We start from the raw sequence: 22,673 nt of genomic DNA, 5'->3' as shown, positions 1-22,673 counted from the left end.
GTGAACAAAAACTAATAAGAAGAAAGATAATACCTAATGTTAATTACGTGCCAGGCCAAGTGAACATATATTTTCTCATTTAATTTCCATAATAACCATTGTCCTCATTTTATAGATGAAGACACTGAAGCTTAAAGAAGTTAAGTAACTTGGCCATGGTCACATAAATAATAAGTGACAAGTGACACAGTAGAAATTTAATTAAATTCTAGAAGATAATCATATAAGGGCAGCCCTTAATATCAACAAAGAGACAGGGAGTAGGAGGTGCCACGCCTCCTACTGTGAATAATGCTGCTACGAACATTTGTGTACAGTTTTGTTTGAACACCTGTTTTCAATCATTTTGGAAACATAACTAGCCTGAGTTGCGGGCCAGGTCTCTGGTTGGGGACGTGTGAGAGGTGACCGATCAATGTTTCTCTCCTTCTTTCTCTCTCCTTCACCTCTCTCTAAAAAGTAAGTAAAATCTTTAAAAAATAAAATAAAATAGGATTATTATACTTGTATATCTCTTTAATAAGTAATTTCAGTAAATCATATTTCAAATCTTACCAGGTGTTTTTAGGTTCTAAGTAAAAATTGTCTGGCGATACTAAAGTAATATTTAAAGATAATTTATGCTTTCAGGTCACACTTGCTTAGCTCTCCTTCCTTTCCCTTAGCTTTCGCACTTGATAGATAACGCAGGAGGAGTTGCTGCCATCATTGACTGCATCGGGTCTTGCAAAGGAAACATAAGGCTGCCCGGCATCATGATGCTTGGTTATGTGGCGGCTCATTCTGAGAACCTGGCAATGGCAGTGATCATTTCCAAGGTTGGTTCTTGCTTGGTTTTCTTCTAGTTATTGTAGGAAGATATTCTAAGAATCACAGTAATACTCTCCAACAGATTATAAAATCTAACTGACCAGAGTGAAAGAAACCTGAAGACTTTTTCAGCTTCTTTCCAAGGCTTATTAGTAAGTTTCTGAAAGCAATGCTAGAATAAGGTTTATTTTGTAGGCAGTTTAAAGTTTTCATCAGTATTTAATATCTACAAAATATCAATACCTCTGAGTATTAGGATTACCTGTTTTGAAATATTCAGTGTATTTTACATTGAAGGATCGACTGTATATATTTACAAAATGTAAAGCATGCTTTGATTAAAGGCATTACATGCCCAGTAGTCATTCTCCCCTTTCCTGACATTCAGGTAGGGGATGACAATGGCTAGGGCATCCCTTTCTATCTGCTTTCATCAGCTTTCATGAACTCATTTCTCTTCTTAGATGGGGGCAATTCAAAGCACATAGACTGTGTCCTTGCCTTAGGAATTTGGCCCCGTCTCATTTTATAACTTGGTATTAACCCACCATACAATGCAGCCCTGACACATGGTAGGTGCTCAGAAATATTGATTGGATGATTAAAGATAGATTTCCTGAAGAACTCTTACAGGCTGTTTGCTAACAGTGTCTCTGGTAACTCTCTAGGGTATGTGTTTCTTATCAGCATAGAAAACCTGCTGTTCTATGTTAAACAGAAGTGTGGATTTCTGTTTTTTAATTCCCCGCTAATCCTCAGAATAAAAGGGAGCCTCAGATCTTTATTTTCTACCTATTCTTGGCTTTCCTCGCTTTTTAGCCTACACATTTATTTTGTTCTTCTATTACCGAAGACTATGATAGAGACTAGAACAGCAGTGCTGTTTCCTGAAGGGTCACTGTGGGGATATTACTAGGATTTTTGATTCTTGGTTCTTTTGTGGCTTGTCAGAAAGCTTACACATAGGAAGAATGATGAAAGAAGCAACAATTGCTTCTGCTTCCTCTATTTCCTCCCCAAAATAACAAGGAGGCACTCCCCTTCTTGGGCCTAGGGTTGCTGCTGGCCTCTCCCACCCAGTGGTCTGTCAGTTGAAGATGAAGGTGACAGCAGTAGTTTGAGGCGAACCACACAGTACTGTGTCCTTCTTTTTCCTACATAATACTGTGAGGACTAGTAATAAACAGGACTTCACATTTAAATGATGCTTTATAATTTTCAAAGCACATTCATGTTTCTTACTTCATTTGGTATTCATAACAACCAAGGCCAGTAAGTCAAGAGTTTGGGGGTTGGGGTGGAAGAGGCTGACTTCTTTTCCTCCTGCTCCTTCAGTCTTGTTATGTCCCAGAATATGAACTTTCTGGAGAGTTGTCTCATTCTGAAGACAGATCTGACCTTTTGTATTGACAAACATTTTTAGTTGGAAAAAAGAAGCCAATGAAGAAAATTGGTCTTAATAACCGAATTTAAAGGTACAGGGGAAAAAAGTGTATATGATCATTTGGCCTCTGCTATGGTGTAGCATAACAATGTGACATTGACTTTTGTGGTACTAAATTTAAGGTAATAATTATTATAGTCTCAGATTAGTTAAAAAATTATTCCTATACAGAATCTGGAATTATAATTTGATTTGGCTATTTGAGTCTTCCTTAAATATAGAAACTATAAGGTCTTTGGGGTTCTTTAGTTAATTTGGTTTTGATTCTTTAGATAAAATTGAGTCCTAAAGTGCAAAATATAAACACGCGCTATGTAACAAAAGTAATTATTTCTACTTTAACATTTAGTCATGTTAAAATGGGCAAAACTGTCATTTTAAAGTTGACCAAAATTGATGAAAAATCTTTTACTATTTCAGGAAAGATTTTAGTGGACATATTTAATCTAAAAGTTATTTAAATAGAATTCTGGCTCATGTTATTCATTGGATTTCAAATCCATAGTAGTTATTTTGTTATCAGAATTATTATACTTAGTGAAAAGGCAATTTTAAGGAATTCCAAATTAACTTCTTTAACAAAGGAAAATAAGAAAAACCTAAGCATTTTAAATTTGTCACAGTGGAATTTGGTTTTGCCTGTGTACTAATCTGTGGCATCTGTTATTTGATTAAGTGCCTATCTATTTGGGGAGTAAACGCCAGTAGAGATAGTCTTAGTTTAGTTGAATTGTAACACATAATTAAAGTAAATTAGTTCTAGTCATATTATTGACTTCGATGTGTTCATTTATTGAACCATCTAGGAAAAAAGGATCAAGGCCAAAATGATTTTTTCTAATGTTTGAGAGGCATGGAAGACTCTTTAAACCTGCTCTAGAGTCATAACACTTGCTCTTTTGATCAACGCTGCAGGGTGTGCCCCAGTTATCAGTCTGTTTGTCGGAAGAATCAGAAGATCATATTAAGGCTGCTACTGCCTGGGCCTTGGGACAGATTGGGAGACACACCCCGGAGCATGCACGGGCTGTTGCCGTCACAAACACGTTGCCAGTTCTGCTTTCTTTGTACATGTCAACAGAAAGCTCTGAGGATCTTCAAGTAAAAGTAAGTGCTTAATTCTTATTGTTTTGTGAAGATTTTGACGCATTCTTAAAAATATGTAATTTGAAATTGTTTCATTTTCATTATGGATAATACTGCTTTTATGAGTCAAGAAATAACAAATTTATTAGAAGAACTGCCTGTGGAGACTCTTCTTTGAAAATGGGATTCCCTTGTCTCTAAAAATCAGGGATACATTTTAAAGAAAGTTTTCTGTAGGTGCAAAGTTGTTTGTAAAATGAATGTCTAGTTGTTGCCTTCTACATTCTTGCTGACTTTTCTTATAGAATAGGAATTGAAGAATAATAGAATTTTGGAGTTAGAATTAGCTGCAGAGAACTGTAGCCCATCTTGCATTAATAAAATTGAGTCCAAAGGAATTTAAGGTGCTTTCAAACGTACAATGCCACTGAGCAGGAGGTGTTCCTGAAGCCATGATCTACCTCTCCTAACTCCGCAAGTCTGCCTGGTCTTTTAATGATATGTCTTAAATTTGTTCCTTAAAAGAAAAATGTCCATAGTATTCACTAAAGTAAACATTTTTAAATATGCATTTAAAAAATCCAGCTTTCTGAAAAAAGTATTACTAGCTACTGAAATGATTCACAAAACATGAGTATAAAGTAAGAGGGGTTGTTTAATAATTATAGAATTTCAAAGAAAGAAAATGTTTCCCGCCCTGGCTGGTGTGGCTCAGTGGATTGAGCGCCAGACTGCAAACCAAAAGGTCACAGGTTCAGTTCCAGTCAGGGCACACACCTGGGTTGTGAGCCAGGTCCCCAGTTGGGGGCATGCAATAGGCAACCACACATTGATGTTTCTTTTCTCTCTTTCTCCCTCCCTCCTCCTTTTTCTGAAAATAAATAAATAAAATCTTTAAAAAAAGAAAAAAGGAAACGTTTCCCATCATACTACCATGTTAGGAAAACATGTAACTTTTTTAAAACAGCTTTTAGAATCAACTTTTATTGAAAGAAGTGCACAGAAAAGACGATAATTCAAAATAAAATTAACAACAGTAAATTAAATTATATTTAAATTTTAATTAAAACAATAAATTAACAAATAAAAAAACATATTTGCTGAAACAACTTTAGATGATACAATGAGGCAGAAATTTTATTAGAACTGTAAAGTTCAGAGATTCTGAAAGTTATAGTGAATCATTTATCAACATACATTTTATAGAAGTGAATTTATGTATATTTGGTTATGTTTACATGTTATTTCTCTACAAATTCATTGAAGCTGATTTCTAAATGAGTGTTTTTTTCAGTTTTTACAAGACTTTCTGGATCAAAGCAATGATTTGGTAGATTTGGGGCTTCCCTTCTATTTCTCCAATGTTTAGTGCATTCCTTGGCAATGCTTGGTAGGACGAATAAGGCTGACAATGTGCTAAGGTCTTTTCCCATTTAAGAATTCTGTGATTCTTTGACTTTCTGGTTGAGAAATCACAGCCCCATTTTCAGTTTTGAATTGTTCAGGACAGTTTATTTACATATATGTAATTTTAGCTTATATATGTAGTCCTCTTTTGCCCTCAAATTTCTTTAACCCATTATCATTATCGTCTTTTCTTCCTCCCATATCCCACAGATTCTTCTTCTTTCCTTTTCCCTCTTTCTCACTTCTCATCCTCCTGCCCCTTCTAGTGAACCAGTGACCTGGCTCCTCTGCAAGGTTTCTTTAGGCATAAGCTGTGCTACCCAGGCTATAATAGTAATTATATTCAACTTCTAGATTATCAACAAATACATAATCAAATACACTATCACTCTCAGATTCCAGCACTTAACAACTTTTATTTTCCTGTAAGTATTGGAAATAAAGGAATCCATGAGCTAGAGCATGAATAGTTAATAGTGGAGTCAATAGTAATTATGGCCGAGAAACCCTTGCAAATAGTTTTTTAGGTAGCACTGTATAGGGATAGGCAAATGTAGGTTTACAGCTATAATACAAATAAATAATACATTAACAAATAATACAAGAATAAACTGTTTTGCATACCCACAACTGTAAACCTACTTTTGCCTACTTTTAAATTATTATGATATTATGTATAAATATCACTGTAGTTAAGATGATTTTTATTGTTTTAACAAAGGTGGTTTTAGTAAAACATTTAGGTTTACTAATAGAAGTTAACAACAGTAAGTTAAATTCTGCCTACATTTGATACAGTATTTATTTTCAAGAAATACACTGGATTTTAAATTTAAAAGTGGGATCTTTATCAATTATTGTTCATTAGCAATCTTCCAAGGCTTTGAGCCCATCCAAATATTTTCTTTTTAAAAACTTATTGATTTAAGAGAGAGAGAAACATCAATTTGTTGCTCCACTTATTTATTAATTCATTGGTTGCACCTTGTGCATGCCCTGAACAGAGATTGAATCCTCAACCTTGGTGTATTGGGATGACGCTGTAACCAGGTGAGCTACCCTACCAGGGCCAAAGATTTTCTTAATGTAGGTATCCATCATTCTTTTTCTTCTTTATCAAGGTCTCTTGGATCCTGTCAGTTGTTATGAAAGTCCAAGTCTGTTTGATTTGACATTATCTCAGTAGGGAAAAATGCAACCAAGAGCTTCAGGAACTGTCTTATGGTATTTCTCATTTGTTACTCGGCGGCAGCTTTCAAATTATAAGGCCATGTTGAAGTTTATTTTGTCCCAAAGGCATGTCAGCTTATTTTAAGCATTCTCTAATTGGTTCCAATCCAAGAGAACCAATGAGCAGCCCCTTGGAATTTCTTACATATTTTCACATAGCCTTACTATCTATCTGTGCCTGTATTATTTCAAATACCTTATTAAAAACTAAAACAAAAACAAAAACAAAACATCTTTTATTTAATGAGCTTACCTACATGTATTTTTAAAGTATTCAGGCGATTGCATTTTCAACTTGTCTTGATTTAGAGACATCCTATTGAAATGTTCCATGTTATTTTTGGCATTTGAATAAATTCATTCTACTACCTTAGTTATAAAACTATTTCTAAGGCCATTATTTGATTTATTGTGTTCTTATCATAATGATTGTTCTGTTTAATTTTCAGCAGCTTTATTGAAATATAATTTACCCATTTAAAGTGATCAATTCCTTGGTGTTTAGTATATTCACAAAATTGTGTGATCACACCACAGTCTAATTTTAGAACACTTTCATTCCCCCCTTAGCTGTCACTCTGTTGTATCTTCCCTACCTAGCACCAGGCAACCATTGATTTACTTTTTGTCTTTGTATATTTGTCTCTTCTGGACATTTAATTAATTAATTAGTTAATTAATTAATTTATGACATTTAATTTAAATGGAATCATACAATATATGTGGCCTTTTGTGCCTGGCTATTTTCCCTTAGCATTAGTTTTAAGGCTCATTCTTATATATAGCATATATTGTTATTTTTCCTTTTTATTGTAAAGAAATATCCTATTGTATTATATACCATGTTTTGTTTATCCACTTAACAATTGATGAACTTTTTAAAAAGTATATTTTATTGATTATACTGTTACAGTTGTCCCAGTTTTTCCCCCTTTGCCCCCCTCTGCCCAGTACCCTCTTTTCCCCCACCAATGCCCCCTTAGTTCATGCCCATGGGTTGTGCAAACACTTATCTTTGTTTTTTTATTATAGCCATCCTAGTGGGTCTGAATTCATAGCTCATTGTGGTTTTGATTTGTATTGATATTTCCCTGATGGTTAATGATGTCGAAAAAATGTTATCATTTTTATGGGCCATTTATACATCTTCTTTAGAAAAAGATCTAATCAAACCCTTTGCTGCCCATTTAAAAATTAGGTTATTCTCAACTTGTAAAGGTTCTTTATATATTGGGGATACAAGTACTTATCAGATGTATGGTTTATAAGTATTTTCTCCCAATCTATGGATTATCGTGTCATTTTCTTGATGGTACTTTAAAATTTAAATTAAATTAAATTTATATATTTTTTTCTTTTGTTGCTTGTGCAGTCGGAGTCATACCTGACAAGGCTTTGCCTAATCCAAGGTCACAAAATTTATTCTTACGTTCCCCTTTTATTATAACTCTTTTGGCCAAAATGCTTTCAGAACAACATTCACTTTTGAATAAAAAAACATTTTTTTTAATTTTAAAGTTTTTATTAAAAATCATCCATAAGCAAAGCAACAATAAATAATTTTTATTATTCCTCTAATTTTTGTGAAGAACAATTGAAATGGTATCAAGTATTTATACTGACAATTTTATTTTGTTAATTACTATTTCTATGTGTATTGTTAAGAGGTGAAATACAGTGTTGCTAGTCACTGTGGTTTTTACAACAGCTTTGATCAGTGTGGACAGAATCAGTTTTTAGAAATGACAGAAAAATGAATAAATATAGAACCGTAGGTGTTATGATGGTTCATAGGAAAACCAAGCTCAAACTCAAGTTGCCCTAAATAGATAGATAACCCATGGTTCCTTCTCTGACGTCATCATATATTATGTATGTCTAAGGATAAACAATAGCTACTAAATGTGGTGACATTAGCAAAATTTATAATCTGTTGTTCATTAATTTAAAGTAAGATATTACTTGATTTACTGAATTAAAAAATAAGAACTATTTTACTTTGCTTACAGCAATAACTTAACAAAAAGCACATTTACTAAAGGCTATTAAATTTTAAATCCAAAATATGACATAATCTTGTATGTAGAAAATCCTATGGAATAAACAAACACACACACACATAAATACCAGAGGTACTGACTTCAGCAAAGTCATAGGGTATAAGGTCAAAATATAAAAATCAATTTTATTTCCATAGGCTAATAATGATCAATTCAGATGTGAATATATTTTCTTAATTTCAAAATAGCATCAAAAAGAGTAAATTACTTAGGAATAAAGTTAACAAAAGAAGTATTAGACTTGTATACTGAAGGCTACAAAACATTACTGAAAAAAAATTTAAAGAAAATCTGAATGGGAAGACTTTCCATGTTCATGGAGTAGAAGATTAGATATTGTTAAGATGGCAATACTCCCCAAATTGATCTACATATTCAATACAATCTCTATCAAAATCCCAGCTGGCTTCGCTGCCCCCCTCCCACTCCCCATTGAAAAGGTGATTCTAAAATTCACATAGAAATGCAAAGGACCCATACTATCCAAAACAATTTTGAAAAAGAAGGACTTACACTGCTTAATTTCAAAACTTACTACAGAGCTATAGTAATAAAGATAGTGTGGTACTTGGTTACAGAAAGACATATATATCAGTGTAAGTGAATTGAGAATCTGAAGTAGGCTCTTTTTTGGTCAATTGATTTTTCACAAAGTACCAAGACAATTAATGTAAGAAGGATAATATTTTTAGCAGATGATAATGAGACAATTATTATATCCTCATACAAAAATATTAATCTGCATCCTTATTTCATACCATACACAAGAAATAACTTAAAATAGATCATAGATATAAATATGAGTTTAAGACTATAAAACTCTTAGAGAAAACATAGGAGTAAATATTTGTACCTTAGATTAGGCATTGATTTCTTAGATATGACACCTAAAGCACAAGTGATAAAGAAAATATTGACAAATTGGTTTTCATCAAAATTAAAAACCTGTATGCTTCAAAAGACACCATTAAGAAGAAAATGAAAAGACTTGGAAAAATATTTGCAAGTCACATATTTGAGAAAGCACGTATTCAAAAATATATAAAAGGATTCTTGCAAGTCAATAATAAGACAAATAACCTAAACACTGGGCAAAGATTTGAATAGAAATTTCACCAAAGGAAATATAAAAATGGCCAATCAGCACATGAAAAGATGTCAAACATCATTAATCACTAGGGAAATGCAAATCAAAATCATAATGAGATAATACTTCAAACCCACAAGAATGGCTATAATTAATAAAATGGATAGTAACAAGTATTGATCGTCATGCGGAGAATCTTAAACCTCCTTACATTACTATTGGGAATGTAAAATGTTATAGTTACATTGAAAAACAGTTCAGCAGTTTCTCAAAATGTTAAAACATAAATTTACCATCAGCATCCAAATACTCCATCCCTAAGTATTTTCCCAAGAGAAATGTAAACATCTGTTTACACAAAGACTTGTATATGAATCTTCATAGCAGCATTATCCATAATAGCCAAAGGAGGAAACAATCCAATGTCCATCAGCTGGTGAATGGATAAACAAAATGTGATAAATATGTATAATGGAATACTAGTAACAATAAAAGGAATGAAATACTAATACATGCTATAACATGGATGAACTTCATGTTGAGCTTTCCTCTATAGTTGAGTAGATTTGTTTTGCTTCTGTGAGTGGGGCAATTTCTACTAATGATCAATAGCAGTGAAGAAGGCCAGACTCAAAAGTTCATATATCATGTGATTTCATTTATATGAAATGTCCAGAAAAGTCAAATTTATAGACAGAAATTAGATTAGTAGTTGCCTAGGGATGGTGGGGATAAGTGGGGTGAAGGAATAAGGAATGACTACAAATGGGCATGAAGTTTCTATCTGGGATGATAAAATATTCAAAAATTAGATTGTACTGATAGTGCACAGTTCTGTAAATTTACTAAAAATCTATTGAATTGTGCAGTTGAAATGAATGACTTTATAGTATGTAAGTTGTATCTCAATAAAGTTGTTAAAAATATTAAGCCCAGAAATTGGCAAGTAAACAAAATCTTAATTAATATATTAATATTTCTTTCATGCTGGACAATACAGCTGATTATTAATCATGACATACATTCCTATATAGAAGTATATACCTGGGTTCGTATAGTCATAAATCTAATATATTTCTTAACAAAGGATAGTACAGCTCAGTGAATTTCTAGGGTCATTAGAATCTAATCCTCTAGGGCTCTTGATTAATAACTTGACAGTACATCACCAATTTGGAACTGTTAAGAGTCAGGCTGTCCACATGATACAGTGAATGTGATCTCTGCTATCCTGTTAGTAGACCTTGACACCAGTTAAGTTAAATTTGTTGACCTGCTGGGTCACTGTGGTCCTAAGTTGGTTCACAAAGGTATAACTTATGTTATACTACATGTGGACAAAATTTGGGTTGCATTACATAATTTGTTGTTTCATTTAATCTAGTTTATAAAACAATATTTGAGGACAAGTATGTCAAGAGATAAGAGATTACAAGACTGCTTAGCCTCAGTCTCTGGGAAACCATAAATTCAAGAGTTTTTAATTGGAGAGCACACATGTGATGAAAGTTTTTTGCTGAATCCATTTATCAACTGTAAAATTCATGATGTGAAAAGCAAAATACTCCTTGACATTCAAGAGCATTGCTAAATGTTGAAGAGCAAGATCCCAGAAGACCAGGTCAGCTAAGGCCTCAGAGAGAGAACAGGTGATCGGAGGAAAGGCTATAAAAATGGACTGAAGCATAAACCACATACATACAAGCAGATGTGGATTTCTAGTGGAAAATAGCTGTAGATAAACCCAGTCGTGAAGCCTTCCAAGGTGAAGGGGGCAGGCTTTAATACAAAGAAACAGAATCACAAGAGCCATGGCCTTAGAGCTGGCTGCAGGAATGTGCTGCAATTATATCAGAGCCCTTCCTCAGCCACACTTTTGGCACCACCACATGGTGTTACCATGAAATACAGAGTGCTGGGGGACAGTAGGAAAGGTACCTGTGGGTACCTATTCTTTTGCTTGTGGGTGATACACCCACCCCCTTTTGTAGAGCTTTCCTCTATAGTTGAGTAGATTTGTTTTGCTTCTGTGAGTGGGGCAATTTCTACTAGTGATCAATAGCAGTGTATCTACAAATGCTCATTGAATACTGCATATAGTAGAATATTTCTGACTACATACCCATAAGCCATGAGCCTTCTGGAGAATATAGAACACCTGATAATGGCTTTCTATAGTAAACTAGGTATTTTTTCAAATTTGTTGATTAGAAGGAAGGAGTAGGGCATTAGCTAACTCAGAGTTTCATATATACAAATTTTTACACTAATAAAATGTAATACATTATTAATTTTCAGTCTAGAGCTTTATGATTTATAATTTTAATTTTCTCATAGGTATTTTAAAAGCTCAATAATACACTCTACATTTTAAAAGTTGACACAAAGATAACTGGCAGGATATTCTATGATAAAACCAATGAAAGATAGGAGTCTTTCTGACAACTATTTTTTAAAAATAAAACAACTGTTGTCATTGCTGGGGAGTGAGTGGTATAAAGGGACTAAATGGTAATGGGAAAAACGATACAATAAAGATTGAATAAAAAAAGAAACTTCACTAAGCAAGATCTTCCATTGTGAAGTATTTTGAGTTGAGTTCACTCATCATGAATAATATATTCAACTAATTTATATATTTTAGATCTACTGGATATAAGTAAATTAAAATTTAAAATGTTCATTTTGCATTTAAAAAAATAAAACAACTGCTGCTTAGACCAGGAAATTGATTTCATTTTCAAATTCCTGGGACATGAGACATAAATTTTTGTGAAGATTTAATTGATTGCTTACATTGGTATGTGTTTTGCTTTGTATTTCAATAGAGTAAAAAAGCCATAAAGAATATTTTACAAAAATGCACCTATTTACCAGCCCTTGAGCCATTTCTGTTTGATGCTCCTCCCAATATTCTGAAGCATGTGGTTGGACAGTTCAGTAAGGTAAGAAGTGCATTTAGCATGGAAGTGGGGGAAGAAAATGAAAATAAATTAACTTTTTTCATTTTTTTTTTCTGTTGGATCAATGTTTTCTTCTGTAAGATGGGGGCAGGGTTCTCCTACTTAATTCACTGATTATATTGACAGGGATAGAAACATAAATAAAATTCACATTTCCTTTTTCCTCACAATCTCTGTACCGTCTTTTTTAATGTTCCTAGGGAGTATACAGTATGTCAACACATAAAAACATCATAATATAGATAATTTATATTAAGTAACTTTTAGTAATTTTCCCGGTTATCTATTAGTCTCATTCATCTGGGAACACTGAAAAGGTCTTTAAAAGAAAAAGAGAAAGATCGCTGAGCCACTGAAATATTTTTCACAAAGTTCATGCACTTACTAGAGATGCTCTCAGACAGTCATTTGAAGTTTATTGACTTATTTTATGAACGATCTAAACAAATGTAGCTGTTAAGTATTTCTTAGATGATTGCAGATTAAAAGTAGTAGGGTAGGAAGGTCAAGCTGCTAGCAGGGCCAGCAGCCAGCAGGCCTGACAACTGATAGCAAAGGCTGAGAATGACTGCGTTGCCACAGCCATTGGTCACCAGGACGGTGACCCTAAGCTATCAAGGACCGGTTAAATTGTGCTCAGGGGATTTGATTTAAGAAAATGGGGTCTGTGGAAAGAGTATCCCATAGTGGCTCTGAGCTCAGGCTGTGGAGTTGGGGTACCTGGATTTATATTTGGGAACTGTAATATCTTTAGCAAAGTCTTAACCTCTTTAAACCTTGGTATGATTACCCATAAAATGGAGATAATAAGAGTGCCTGTTTCATAGGGTCATTGTAAAGTTAAATGAGAGGTTATATGAAGAGTTCAGCTCAATTCCAGGCACATGTTAAGCACTCAAATGCACACAAACACACACAGTTGTTTTTAATATATAGAACATAAAAGTAATTAAGGTTGATTTAAAAATTAATAAAAATGAATGGGGTCAAATTTATTTGACTAGTCAGTTATAATACTATTATAAAGAAGCTACTACTATCCACTCATGTTCATTGCCTTTATTCCATCTGCACAACATAAAAAGTTCATACATTTCTAGAAAGACTGATTTTTACTTCTAATCATAAGCAAATTCGGGCTCATTGTTACAGGTATATTGGGCATAAATTCTCTTTTACACTATTGTTGCTTTTCAGTAGTAACAATCCAACTTGGAAAAGAAAAGGTGACATTTTAATGTGCTTCACTTTTAAAGGTGCTGCCACATGATAGCAAAGCTCAACGACTTTTTGTAACAAGTGGTGGACTTAAAAAGGTTCAAGAGATAAAAGCAGAACCTGGATCTCTTCTTCAGGAATACATCAACAGTATTAACAACTGCTACCCAGAGGAAATAGTAAGGTGGGAAAAATAGACTCTGAGAAGGTCAATATTATAATGTGGTTTTTCTGTTTTCCAATATAGATTTTATATTCACTTTGTCAAAATGTGGACTTTGAAATACTACATAAGACCAATGTACACCTTTACCTCTGCTCTTGACCACTTTATTTACCTCAAGTTAAATTAGGTTCTGATTGATATACACATTTCCAAGTCAATTGCAATGTCATATGAGACACTTCTGTACTAATTTAAGACATGTTTTATGAAAGATTACCCAAATACAGAGTTCAGATTAAATGAATCTTTAATGTGAACCTGATTTAGAAAGGACCTATAGATTCCGATTTTCAAAATCCCCTGCATATTATTGTTATTAAGCTCACATTTGTATTAATAGGAGTATTACAAATAGAAAAGAGATGTTGAGTATCAGAAAGAAAGTTACGAGTGCGAGATCCGCTGCTGCTGAGGAGAGGAGCGTCAACAGCAGCACCATGGTAGCCCAACAGAAGAACCTTGAAGGCTATGTGGGGTTTGCAAATCTCCCAAATCAAGTATACAGAAAGTCAGTGAAGAGAGGGTTTGAATTCACACTTATGGTCGTGGGTGAATCTGGATTGGGAAAGTCGACGTTAATCAACTCATTATTCCTCACAGATTTGTATTCTCCAGAATATCCAGGTCCTTCCCATAGAATAAAAAAGACTGTGCAGGTGGAACAATCCAAAGTTTTAATCAAAGAAGGTGGGGTTCAGTTGCTGCTCACGATAGTTGATACCCCGGGATTTGGAGATGCAGTGGATAATAGCAATTGTTGGCAGCCAGTGATCGACTACATCGATAGTAAATTTGAGGACTACCTAAATGCAGAGTCTCGGGTGAACAGACGTCAGATGCCTGACAGCAGGGTGCAGTGTTGTTTATACTTCATCGCTCCTTCAGGACACGGACTTAAACCATTGGATATTGAGTTTATGAAGCGATTGCACGAAAAAGTGAACATCATCCCACTCATCGCCAAAGCAGACACGCTCACACCGGAGGAGTGCCAGCAGTTTAAAAAGCAGATAATGAAAGAAATCCAAGAACATAAAATTAAAATATATGAATTTCCAGAGACAGATGATGAAGAAGAAAATAAGCTTGTTAAAAAGATAAAGGACCGGTTACCTCTCGCGGTGGTGGGCAGTAATACCATCATTGAAGTGAATGGCAAAAGGGTCAGAGGAAGGCAGTATCCTTGGGGGGTTGCTGAAGTTGAAAATGGTGAACATTGTGATTTCACAATTCTAAGAAATATGTTGATAAGAACCCACATGCAGGACCTGAAAGATGTCACTAACAACGTGCACTATGAGAACTACCGGAGCAGAAAGCTGGCCGCCGTGACCTACAATGGGGTGGACAACAACAAGAACAAAGGGCAGCTGACCAAGAGCCCCCTGGCACAAATGGAAGAAGAAAGAAGGGAGCATGTAGCGAAGATGAAGAAGATGGAGATGGAGATGGAGCAGGTGTTTGAGATGAAGGTCAAAGAAAAAGTTCAGAAACTGAAGGACTCTGAAGCTGAGCTCCAGCGGCGCCATGAGCAGATGAAGAAGAATCTGGAGGCACAGCACAAAGAATTGGAGGAAAAACGCCGTCAGTTTGAGGATGAGAAAGCAAACTGGGAAGCCCAGCAACGTATTTTAGAACAACAGAACTCTTCAAGAACCTTGGAAAAGAACAAGAAGAAAGGGAAGATCTTTTAAACCCTCTGTTGACCACCAGTTACGTACTAGTTGCCAATATGCCAGCTTGGACATCAGTGTTTGTTGGATCCGTTTGACCAATTTGCACCAGTTTTATCCTTAATGATGGATTTAACAGCATGACAAAAATTATTATTATTTTTTTGTTCTTGATGGAGATTAAGATGCCTTGAATTATCTAGGGTGTTGTGTACTTAGAAACAAACACCTCTAAGTACTTTCCTACATTTTCTTTTCTTTTTTTTTTATTGAACAGATGTCTTCAATTTAATGCAAGAAAACATTTTACTATTGTACAATCATGTTCTGGTGGTTTGACTGTTTACAGGATATTCCAAAATAAAAGGACTCTGAAAGGTTCTCGCTGAGGATAAATTGCCATAATATGATACAAACTATGCTTCACTGTGACAGTTATAACACAAAGGCCCCATCCCGCGCAGCGTATACAATAATGTAATTTAGTCCGACACAGTTGACCCTATTTTTTGACACTTCCATTGTTTAAAAGTACACATGGAAAAAAAAAAGTATATGCTTACAATGCACCTAGAGCTTTTTTATAACAGCCTTTTTTGTTTGTTTGTTGTTTTGGATTCTTTAAATATATATTATTCTCATTTAGTGCCCTCTTTAGCCAGAATCTCATTACTGCTTCCTTTTTGTAATAACATTTAATTTAGGTATTTTCCATATATTGGCCCTGCTAAAATAGAATATAGCATCTAAAGGAAACTTTCCTTAATTCCCTTTTTACACTTTATGGTAAGTAGCAGGGGAAAATGCATTTATAGATCATTTCTAGGCAAAATTGTGGAGCTAACGACCAACGTATTTCTATCTATGTGCAGTCCCTTTCTTTTACTAGAAATGGGAATCATGGCCTCTTAAAAAGGAAAAAAAGTCACCATTCTGCTTTTAGCTGTATTCATATATTGCATCTCCGTATTTTTTTGTTTGTATTGTAAAAAATTCACATAATAAACAATGTTGTGATGTAAAAAAAAAAAAAAAAAGAAAAAAAGTTACTGTCTGTATTTGAAAGGAACTTAAATAAATAATGTCGTTTATAATATGCAGGTGCTCCACAGTAATGGAGCAGGAAGCTACTTTCAAGATTAATTTTTTTAAATGAGGTTGATTTGAAAAGCACTAAACCTAAGTCTCAAATCTTATAAGCCTAAAATAACCATACCATTAACTCCAAAGTTACCAAGGAGGTAACTTTCATTATGTGAAAAATACCCACAATACATGCAGTATTAAAAGCCATATTTATCTACTTCTACACTTATTTCTTATTTTTGCTAATTAATATTGGAGGATATTGGAGAATTTCAATTTTAAAACACGTATAAACTTATAAAAGTCATATAAACTATTCTTCCTATTTAATCTCAGTGGTTTTTCCTACATATTGGCCCTTGGCTGGTTTGGCTCAGTGGATTGAGCGTCGGCCTGCGAGCTAAGTGTCGCTGGTTCGATCTTCCAGTCAGGGTACATCAGAGAAGGAAAACTCTGACTCCAAAAAACCTCCACTGCCTTGCGGCATACCTCTTCAGGGGAAAGGCTAAGGGAGTAAACCCCGACAGAAAATCCGGAGCCGGAGTCCCTAAGGCGGTTTGACGTTGTAGTCAACACCGGCAACTCCTGCGGCGCACCTGAAGCCAAGCTGTATTGACTCCGTCTTTCCCTTGGACCCTTCAGCTGCGAAGAGAGGGGGGGTCTGCTGCATGGGCAACAGCAGACCCTCCATATCACCCTGCCCAGGCTCTGTAGCTTCATCGCAAGATGTCGATTCAACACGGGAGGAGACAGATACCGTGTCACTCCCGAGTCGGACTGCACAACCATTCTCGGCGGTGCAGATAGACTCTTAAGAGGCTACACCATCGTCTCTCGAGACGGACGGCTGCCGACGACGACGAGGTTCTATAAAATGGTGTTTTATAGAAACCTTTGAAATGTCTTTCTATGAAGAGGCAAATATAATCTTAAAATAGTTTTGTTTTTACAATCCTATTCTCAAGGATCACTTTATAACTATTTCAGAACTAATTATTCTTTATAAGACAGCTTATCAATGGTTACATCTCTCTGCTCTTATTAGCCTAAACATTTACTTCCTATTGCCTTCTAATTTTAGTAGTCTTTAAAAATTTCTAATAAAGGTAGTTGGTATGAGATAGAAGGGACCTAGGACTAGATGTTAGAATCTCTAAGTTCTAGTTCTTGTCCACTCCACAGCCAGAGGTGTTTTGGGAACTCCTTTGTCTTCTGGATCTCGTCTAAACTGGGGAGAGGAAGATGCTTTTAGGAAACATTTAATTTGGGGAGGGAGGCATGCATACAGTCTTCCATTTGGCACATTTCTGATGTGGTAACTGTATAATATCCCAAATTCTACATGGTCTAGGGTGAGGTTAATTCACTTATACTCTTAAAGGCCCTTTAGAGGTAAACTGGGATAGCAGTGGTTGACAGGCATAGAAAAGGAATTTCCTCTTTTTTGGAGGTTCATTTTAGTTCTTTTATGAGGAGTATATGGTTAACAGCTACCAAATAGCAGCACAATTTTCAAAGTTTGGTTCTTTTAAAAAATCTACTCCTTGCCATTTACATAAACAAATACCTACCTTGTGTCTGACATATGTATTGTATAAGGCCTAAGAAGTTGAGACTACTTTAAAATTTGGGACTAACGTAGAGCAACAGTTATGAATTCCCCAGTGTATGACTATTTTCAAGAGATCCACTGTTGAAGGGACAATTTTTTCCAGAGTAGGAGGCCTTTAGAGGGAAAACATTCTTTAAAGTAGCTTTTTATGTTTATACAATATGTATATACCTGTTTAACTATGACTATCTGTACAAGCACACTATCAAGAAGAATGCAGCTCTGTTTTGTCCACTATAACTTGACAAATTGTGGAAGAAATTAGTATACTATCAATTATGAGTTTTTAAATCAACCTTCTGAGGATAAAGATAACTGACAAAGGACAAAGCAAGTCTCAAACATTAGGTTTAATCTGGAGAAAACACCTTAGGAGACTTACTTATTTTAAGTGTTTTTGGAAATTTTTAAATTACACTTTAGATTTTTTTAAGTAATTTATTCTAGAATGTCTACCAAATTTTATTTGACATAATTTTATATGCATGTAAATTCTGTCCATGGTATATGAAGCATCCCACCATGCATTAACTGACATATTTAATACTTTTAGACTAAATGTTTCATAAAATGTTCTATTTATAAATATAAATTTATAGTACTATAGATGCCTAAAACAAATGAAATTAATTTCCTATATTTGTGTAATAGAATACTTGTAAACCATTTATGAAATAGCTCTTTAATATGAAGTATGCTCCCAGAAATGTGTTTTTATGGGTGACCAGATCTGATTAAAATATAACTTGAGAATAATCTCTAAGACAATCAAGATGCAGAACTTGATTAGTAATGATAGTGTTGTCTAACTTATGATAAATAATCTATTAGCTATGGTCATTAAAGAAACCTCAGTCACTTGATATAATAAAAGCAAAATCGCTTTAATAAAATACTATCACTGGATTTAAGATACCCATTTTTTTGCCACTGCTTTGATATTCCTTAAATGTTTTGTTATTTGTCTAGCACAGTCTTGTGGGTTCATGTTCTTTTTCTTGATAGTCTCTAAACTTGTGCACAAAGCATTAGTGGAGCATAATTATTCAGAGGTCTCATTTATAGAATTATTTCAGATAATAACCTCATATTGAATCTTTGGCGCTTACTGTGCTGAATCTTTTCACCAGTATCTAATAAAAATTTTTTCTTTTTCAGGTATTATTCTCCTGGATATTCAGATACACTTTTGCAGAGAGTGGACAGCTATCAACCACCTACTAACTAAGCAAAGTTACAGTTTTCTACTCAGATTCAGAGCAGAGTAGTTATGAATAAAAGTTGTTAAACCTCTTTCTAAATATCTGAATTATTACATTCTAGATTTATTCAATGTGAAATACCTTTAGATAATATTTTCTAAATTTATGTAATACTTTAAAAATTAGTGGCTTGGATTTATGAGAAATGTTTCATGGTCATTTACACAGGATTTAATCTAAAGGTAGATTTAAAAAGACATTCAAGAACTTTAAGGCATTTGTTATTGTTCTATTAAAAACTACACACACACACACACACACACACACACACACACACCACATCTCCAACTAGACAGATAAAAGGTGGTATTCAAAAACTCAGTTGTTTTGGCCAATTCTTTGCAGGCACAGGCAAGGAAAACTGGCCTTGCAAATTCCATAGCAAGTTATAGAAGGAAAATAGCTGAAAGAGGAAACTTTTCATCTCAAGTTTTCTAAGCTGTTTTCTTACCCTGCCTAAACTGTTTCTTACCTTTCATGGAGCTGGAGAAGGCAGAAATCAGCATTAAGCATTATAGGACTGCAGACATGCTTTCTGCTTTCATTGAAAGGTTTCTAAGTCTAGCTTTGCTCATGAATAAACAAGGAAACAGGCATGTAAAACGGGTCATCATTATTCCCTTGTCCTAGTCACTTTCCCAAATTTCAAAAGTCACATTTTCAGAGATTAAAGATATATTTGAAAAGAACACCATCAGGCTCAGACTTTACATGCATCTTTATTCACTTAGGAAGCTAAAATGGAGTGAGAGGGGGTTTCAATGAAATTTTAAATCGTCGTCGGCAGCCGTCCGTCTCGAGAGACGATGGTGTAGCTTCTTAAGAGTCTATCTGCACCGCCGAGAATGGCTGAAACATAACTAGGAGTAGAATTTCTGGGTCATATGGTAATTATGCTGAAGTTACTGAGAGAATTGCCAAGCTGTTCCAAGCAGCTGCACCATGTTACACTCCTACCAACAATGTACAAGGGGTCCGATTTCTCCACATCTTCGCTAACACTTGTTATTTTCCTTTTTTAGTATGGTTGTCCCAGTAGGTAATGTGCTATCTCATTGTGGTTTTGATTTGCATTTCGTAATGACTAAAGCTGTTGAATTTCTTTTCATGATTGTGGGCCATGTGTATATGTTCCTTGAATAAATGTCTATTCAAATCTTTTTCCCATTTTTAATTGGATTGTTCATCCTTTGGTTACACAAATATGAATGTGATCTTAAAGATATTTCAAGAAAGATATATTCCTAGGTTATGATAAACTAGCAAACTGGAATGAACAGTCCAAGACCCCACCTATAGGAAGGTCCTTAACTACTGTTAGGTGCTGTTAGGTGGCTCTGTACAGAAACATAGAGTAGAACCAGAGAGAGGGCGAAACATATATTGGGGCACTCTTAGATGATCCTTAAAAGGCCTGACATGCTTGCATACCTGGTAAAATTCTTTATCAGACCTTCCATTAAACACATTCTTCCTTTTGGTTGTCTCTCCCCCTTGCTCTAAAGCAATCTCCTATAGTTACCATTAACCAAATTTCATCTGTATATAAAGATTTCTGTAAACAGCTTTTTGTTTGCCTAAGGCTTTATATTCCTAAGACTAATTCTATAATTTTAATACTCTGATACACAGAAATATTGCTTTATGTCTAACTTCATTACATTTTTAAATCTGTTAATACCATAATGGAAAAAAGCTGCATACCAACTTCAAAGCAGAATGCCCTAAAGATATTATGTTCAGTTTAAAGAATTGAAGGTGTATCAACATCTTAATAATTCTAAGGCCTATAACCTTGTAAATGTACCCAAACTATCAAAATTTTTAAGTCAAAAACATAACTTAAAAAACAATTTTTACATTCTGCTCAGCCAATGAATAAACAAGCTGTGGAAGGATGTCGCCCTTCACAACCGCTTCTGCTAGGTCAGTATTATAATCAGCCAGTCTCCCAAGAGCCAAAGCAGCAGTCTGTCGAATCAACGGGACATACATAAAAATCATATTGCCGCTGGGGTGTGTGTGTGTTGAATGTCATCTTAATGAAGACTTAGATTTACATGGATGTTCTTTAAAAATTGTTCCTAAACCTCCTACAACCAGATAGAAATCTATAAGTGCCGGGCCAAAGTCTGTCAGCCGCTCCCTCTCAATACCACCCAGGCCCACGACCACTTTAAAATCTTGGCGTTGTTGGCTTTCTCTCGGAGAAGGTACGTATGTACTATTGCTTTCCCACATTTTTATTAGTACAGGACATGCAAGACAAAGATGGGAGGACCACAGAGGAAAGGAAAGAATCTGTGACGCCCACTACGCCCCGCAGAGGAGCAAGGATCTGGGAGGACGCTGCATCCCGCCTCGATGCCAGCCCCCAGCCGAAAGCTCTGCAGACCTGGACACAGAAGTGTCCCTGCGCAGCGTGGGCGCGGAGTCCTGGGTTCCACTGCACTGGCCCTGGCAGACCCCTGCGTTCAGTGTTGGCAGGGTTGCCGGGGCTGGAGAGGACGGGAAGGCTGTAAACCAACCCGACCTCCCTGACCTCCAAGCCTCTTCCTATGTTCCGAAGTTTCTAGAACCCAACGAGCACCTCCGTGCTCTCCGCGCACCTTCTAAGGAGGAAGAGGCACCAGGAGCCTGTTGGCAATGGGGTCAGGCTGTCGATCGGCTTACAACCTAGCGAGGCCCCCACGGCGAGTCTCTGGATCGGCAGCAAAGGGGGCGCGGGTGGGAGGACTGGCAGCGAGGCGGGAGGCTGTGGCCGCAGGGCGCGAGTGCGGAAAAGCGGCGCAGGCTCCTCCAGGAGGCGTCCGCCCGCGGGGCCTCCCAGGGCCCCGGGAGCTTGGGCGTGTGTCGGTGGGTGTCCCTCTCTCCAGCTTCCTCGCAGCCCCGCGGGCTTCAGCACAGTGGGACACCGGTGGGGGGCGGGTGCGGAGAGGAGAGATGAGGAAGGCCTCTGTTCTTTCGCTTTGCTTTCACCGGCAAGCCTGCAGAGGAACCGCACCCTGCGCGGGCCGCCCTGGAGCGCCCGACACGAAAGGGGGAGCCTGGAGCAGGTGGAGGCGGGACCCGAGAACCGAGGCCTCGAAGCGCTGCTGCAGCTAGACAAGCTCACGGGTGGCTGCTCACGTCTGCCTTGCTTCCCGCTGACATTCTGCCCTCGGGATTCAGAGTCCTGCTTGGGAGTCAAGGGTGGGGAGTCTTCAGACTCTCGCTGACCAGAATGGGGTGTGGGTATCGTGCACCACCTTACATCAGCCAGCTCCTTGGACCCTAGACCACTTTGCGTAGTGTGATGGGCTACGATGCGGCGTGCAGATGATGTTTATTGAGTTGTACACTTGAAACCTGTATGGTTTGGCGAACCAGTGTCAGCCCAATAAATTCAATTTTTTTTTAAATGTAACGGGTGTCACAAAAAAAAATTGGCTATTTCAAAATGCATTGCCTTAGTAATTTTTCAATATCCAATACTAGCCCCATAAGTGTTCCTGTTGAACTGTAAGGTA

The 22,673-nt window shown here is 36.0% G+C and overlaps 2 protein-coding genes across 2 annotated transcripts; both read left to right on the top strand.

Moving 5' to 3' along the window:
• The first annotated feature begins 693 nt into the window (after window positions 1–693).
• LOC150019574 (sperm-associated antigen 6-like) lies at window positions 694–19,195 on the top strand. The gene is made up of 5 exons (XM_090268007.1): window positions 694–818; window positions 3,170–3,361; window positions 11,953–12,069; window positions 13,344–13,489; window positions 19,061–19,195. The coding sequence occupies exons 1-5, from the start codon at window positions 756–758 to the stop codon at window positions 19,128–19,130; spliced, it is 588 nt and encodes a 195-aa protein (XP_090124133.1). The 5' UTR covers window positions 694–755; the 3' UTR covers window positions 19,131–19,195.
• On the top strand, window positions 13,927–15,585 carry LOC150019575 (septin-7). Its single transcript, XM_090266512.1, has one exon. It carries the CDS (start codon window positions 13,969–13,971, stop codon window positions 15,223–15,225), a length of 1,257 nt encoding a protein of 418 aa, XP_090122638.1. The 5' UTR covers window positions 13,927–13,968; the 3' UTR covers window positions 15,226–15,585.
• Window positions 19,196–22,673: the final 3,478 nt, after the last annotated feature.

The sequence above is a fragment of the Furipterus horrens genome, unplaced genomic scaffold (assembly GCF_987537825.1).
Source record: "Furipterus horrens unplaced genomic scaffold, mFurHor1.1.pri manual_scaffold_2, whole genome shotgun sequence".
In the NCBI taxonomy this organism is placed as follows: domain Eukaryota; kingdom Metazoa; phylum Chordata; class Mammalia; order Chiroptera; family Furipteridae; genus Furipterus; species Furipterus horrens.
This window is presented reverse-complemented; position numbering and strand designations above follow the sequence as displayed.

Excerpts from the sequence above, each read along its gene's own strand:
- LOC150019574 (XM_090268007.1), top strand. The coding sequence starts at position 756 with ATGATGCTTGGTTATGTGGCGGCTCATTCTGAGAACCTGGCAATGGCA. Across the intron at positions 3,362-11,952 it reads CTGAGGATCTTCAAGTAAAA|AGTAAAAAAGCCATAAAGAA; the intron begins GTAAGTGCTTAA and ends GTATTTCAATAG. Across the intron at positions 13,490-19,060 it reads TACCCAGAGGAAATAGTAAG|GTATTATTCTCCTGGATATT; the intron begins GTGGGAAAAATA and ends TTTCTTTTTCAG.
- LOC150019575 (XM_090266512.1), top strand. The coding sequence starts at position 13,969 with ATGGTAGCCCAACAGAAGAACCTTGAAGGCTATGTGGGGTTTGCAAAT.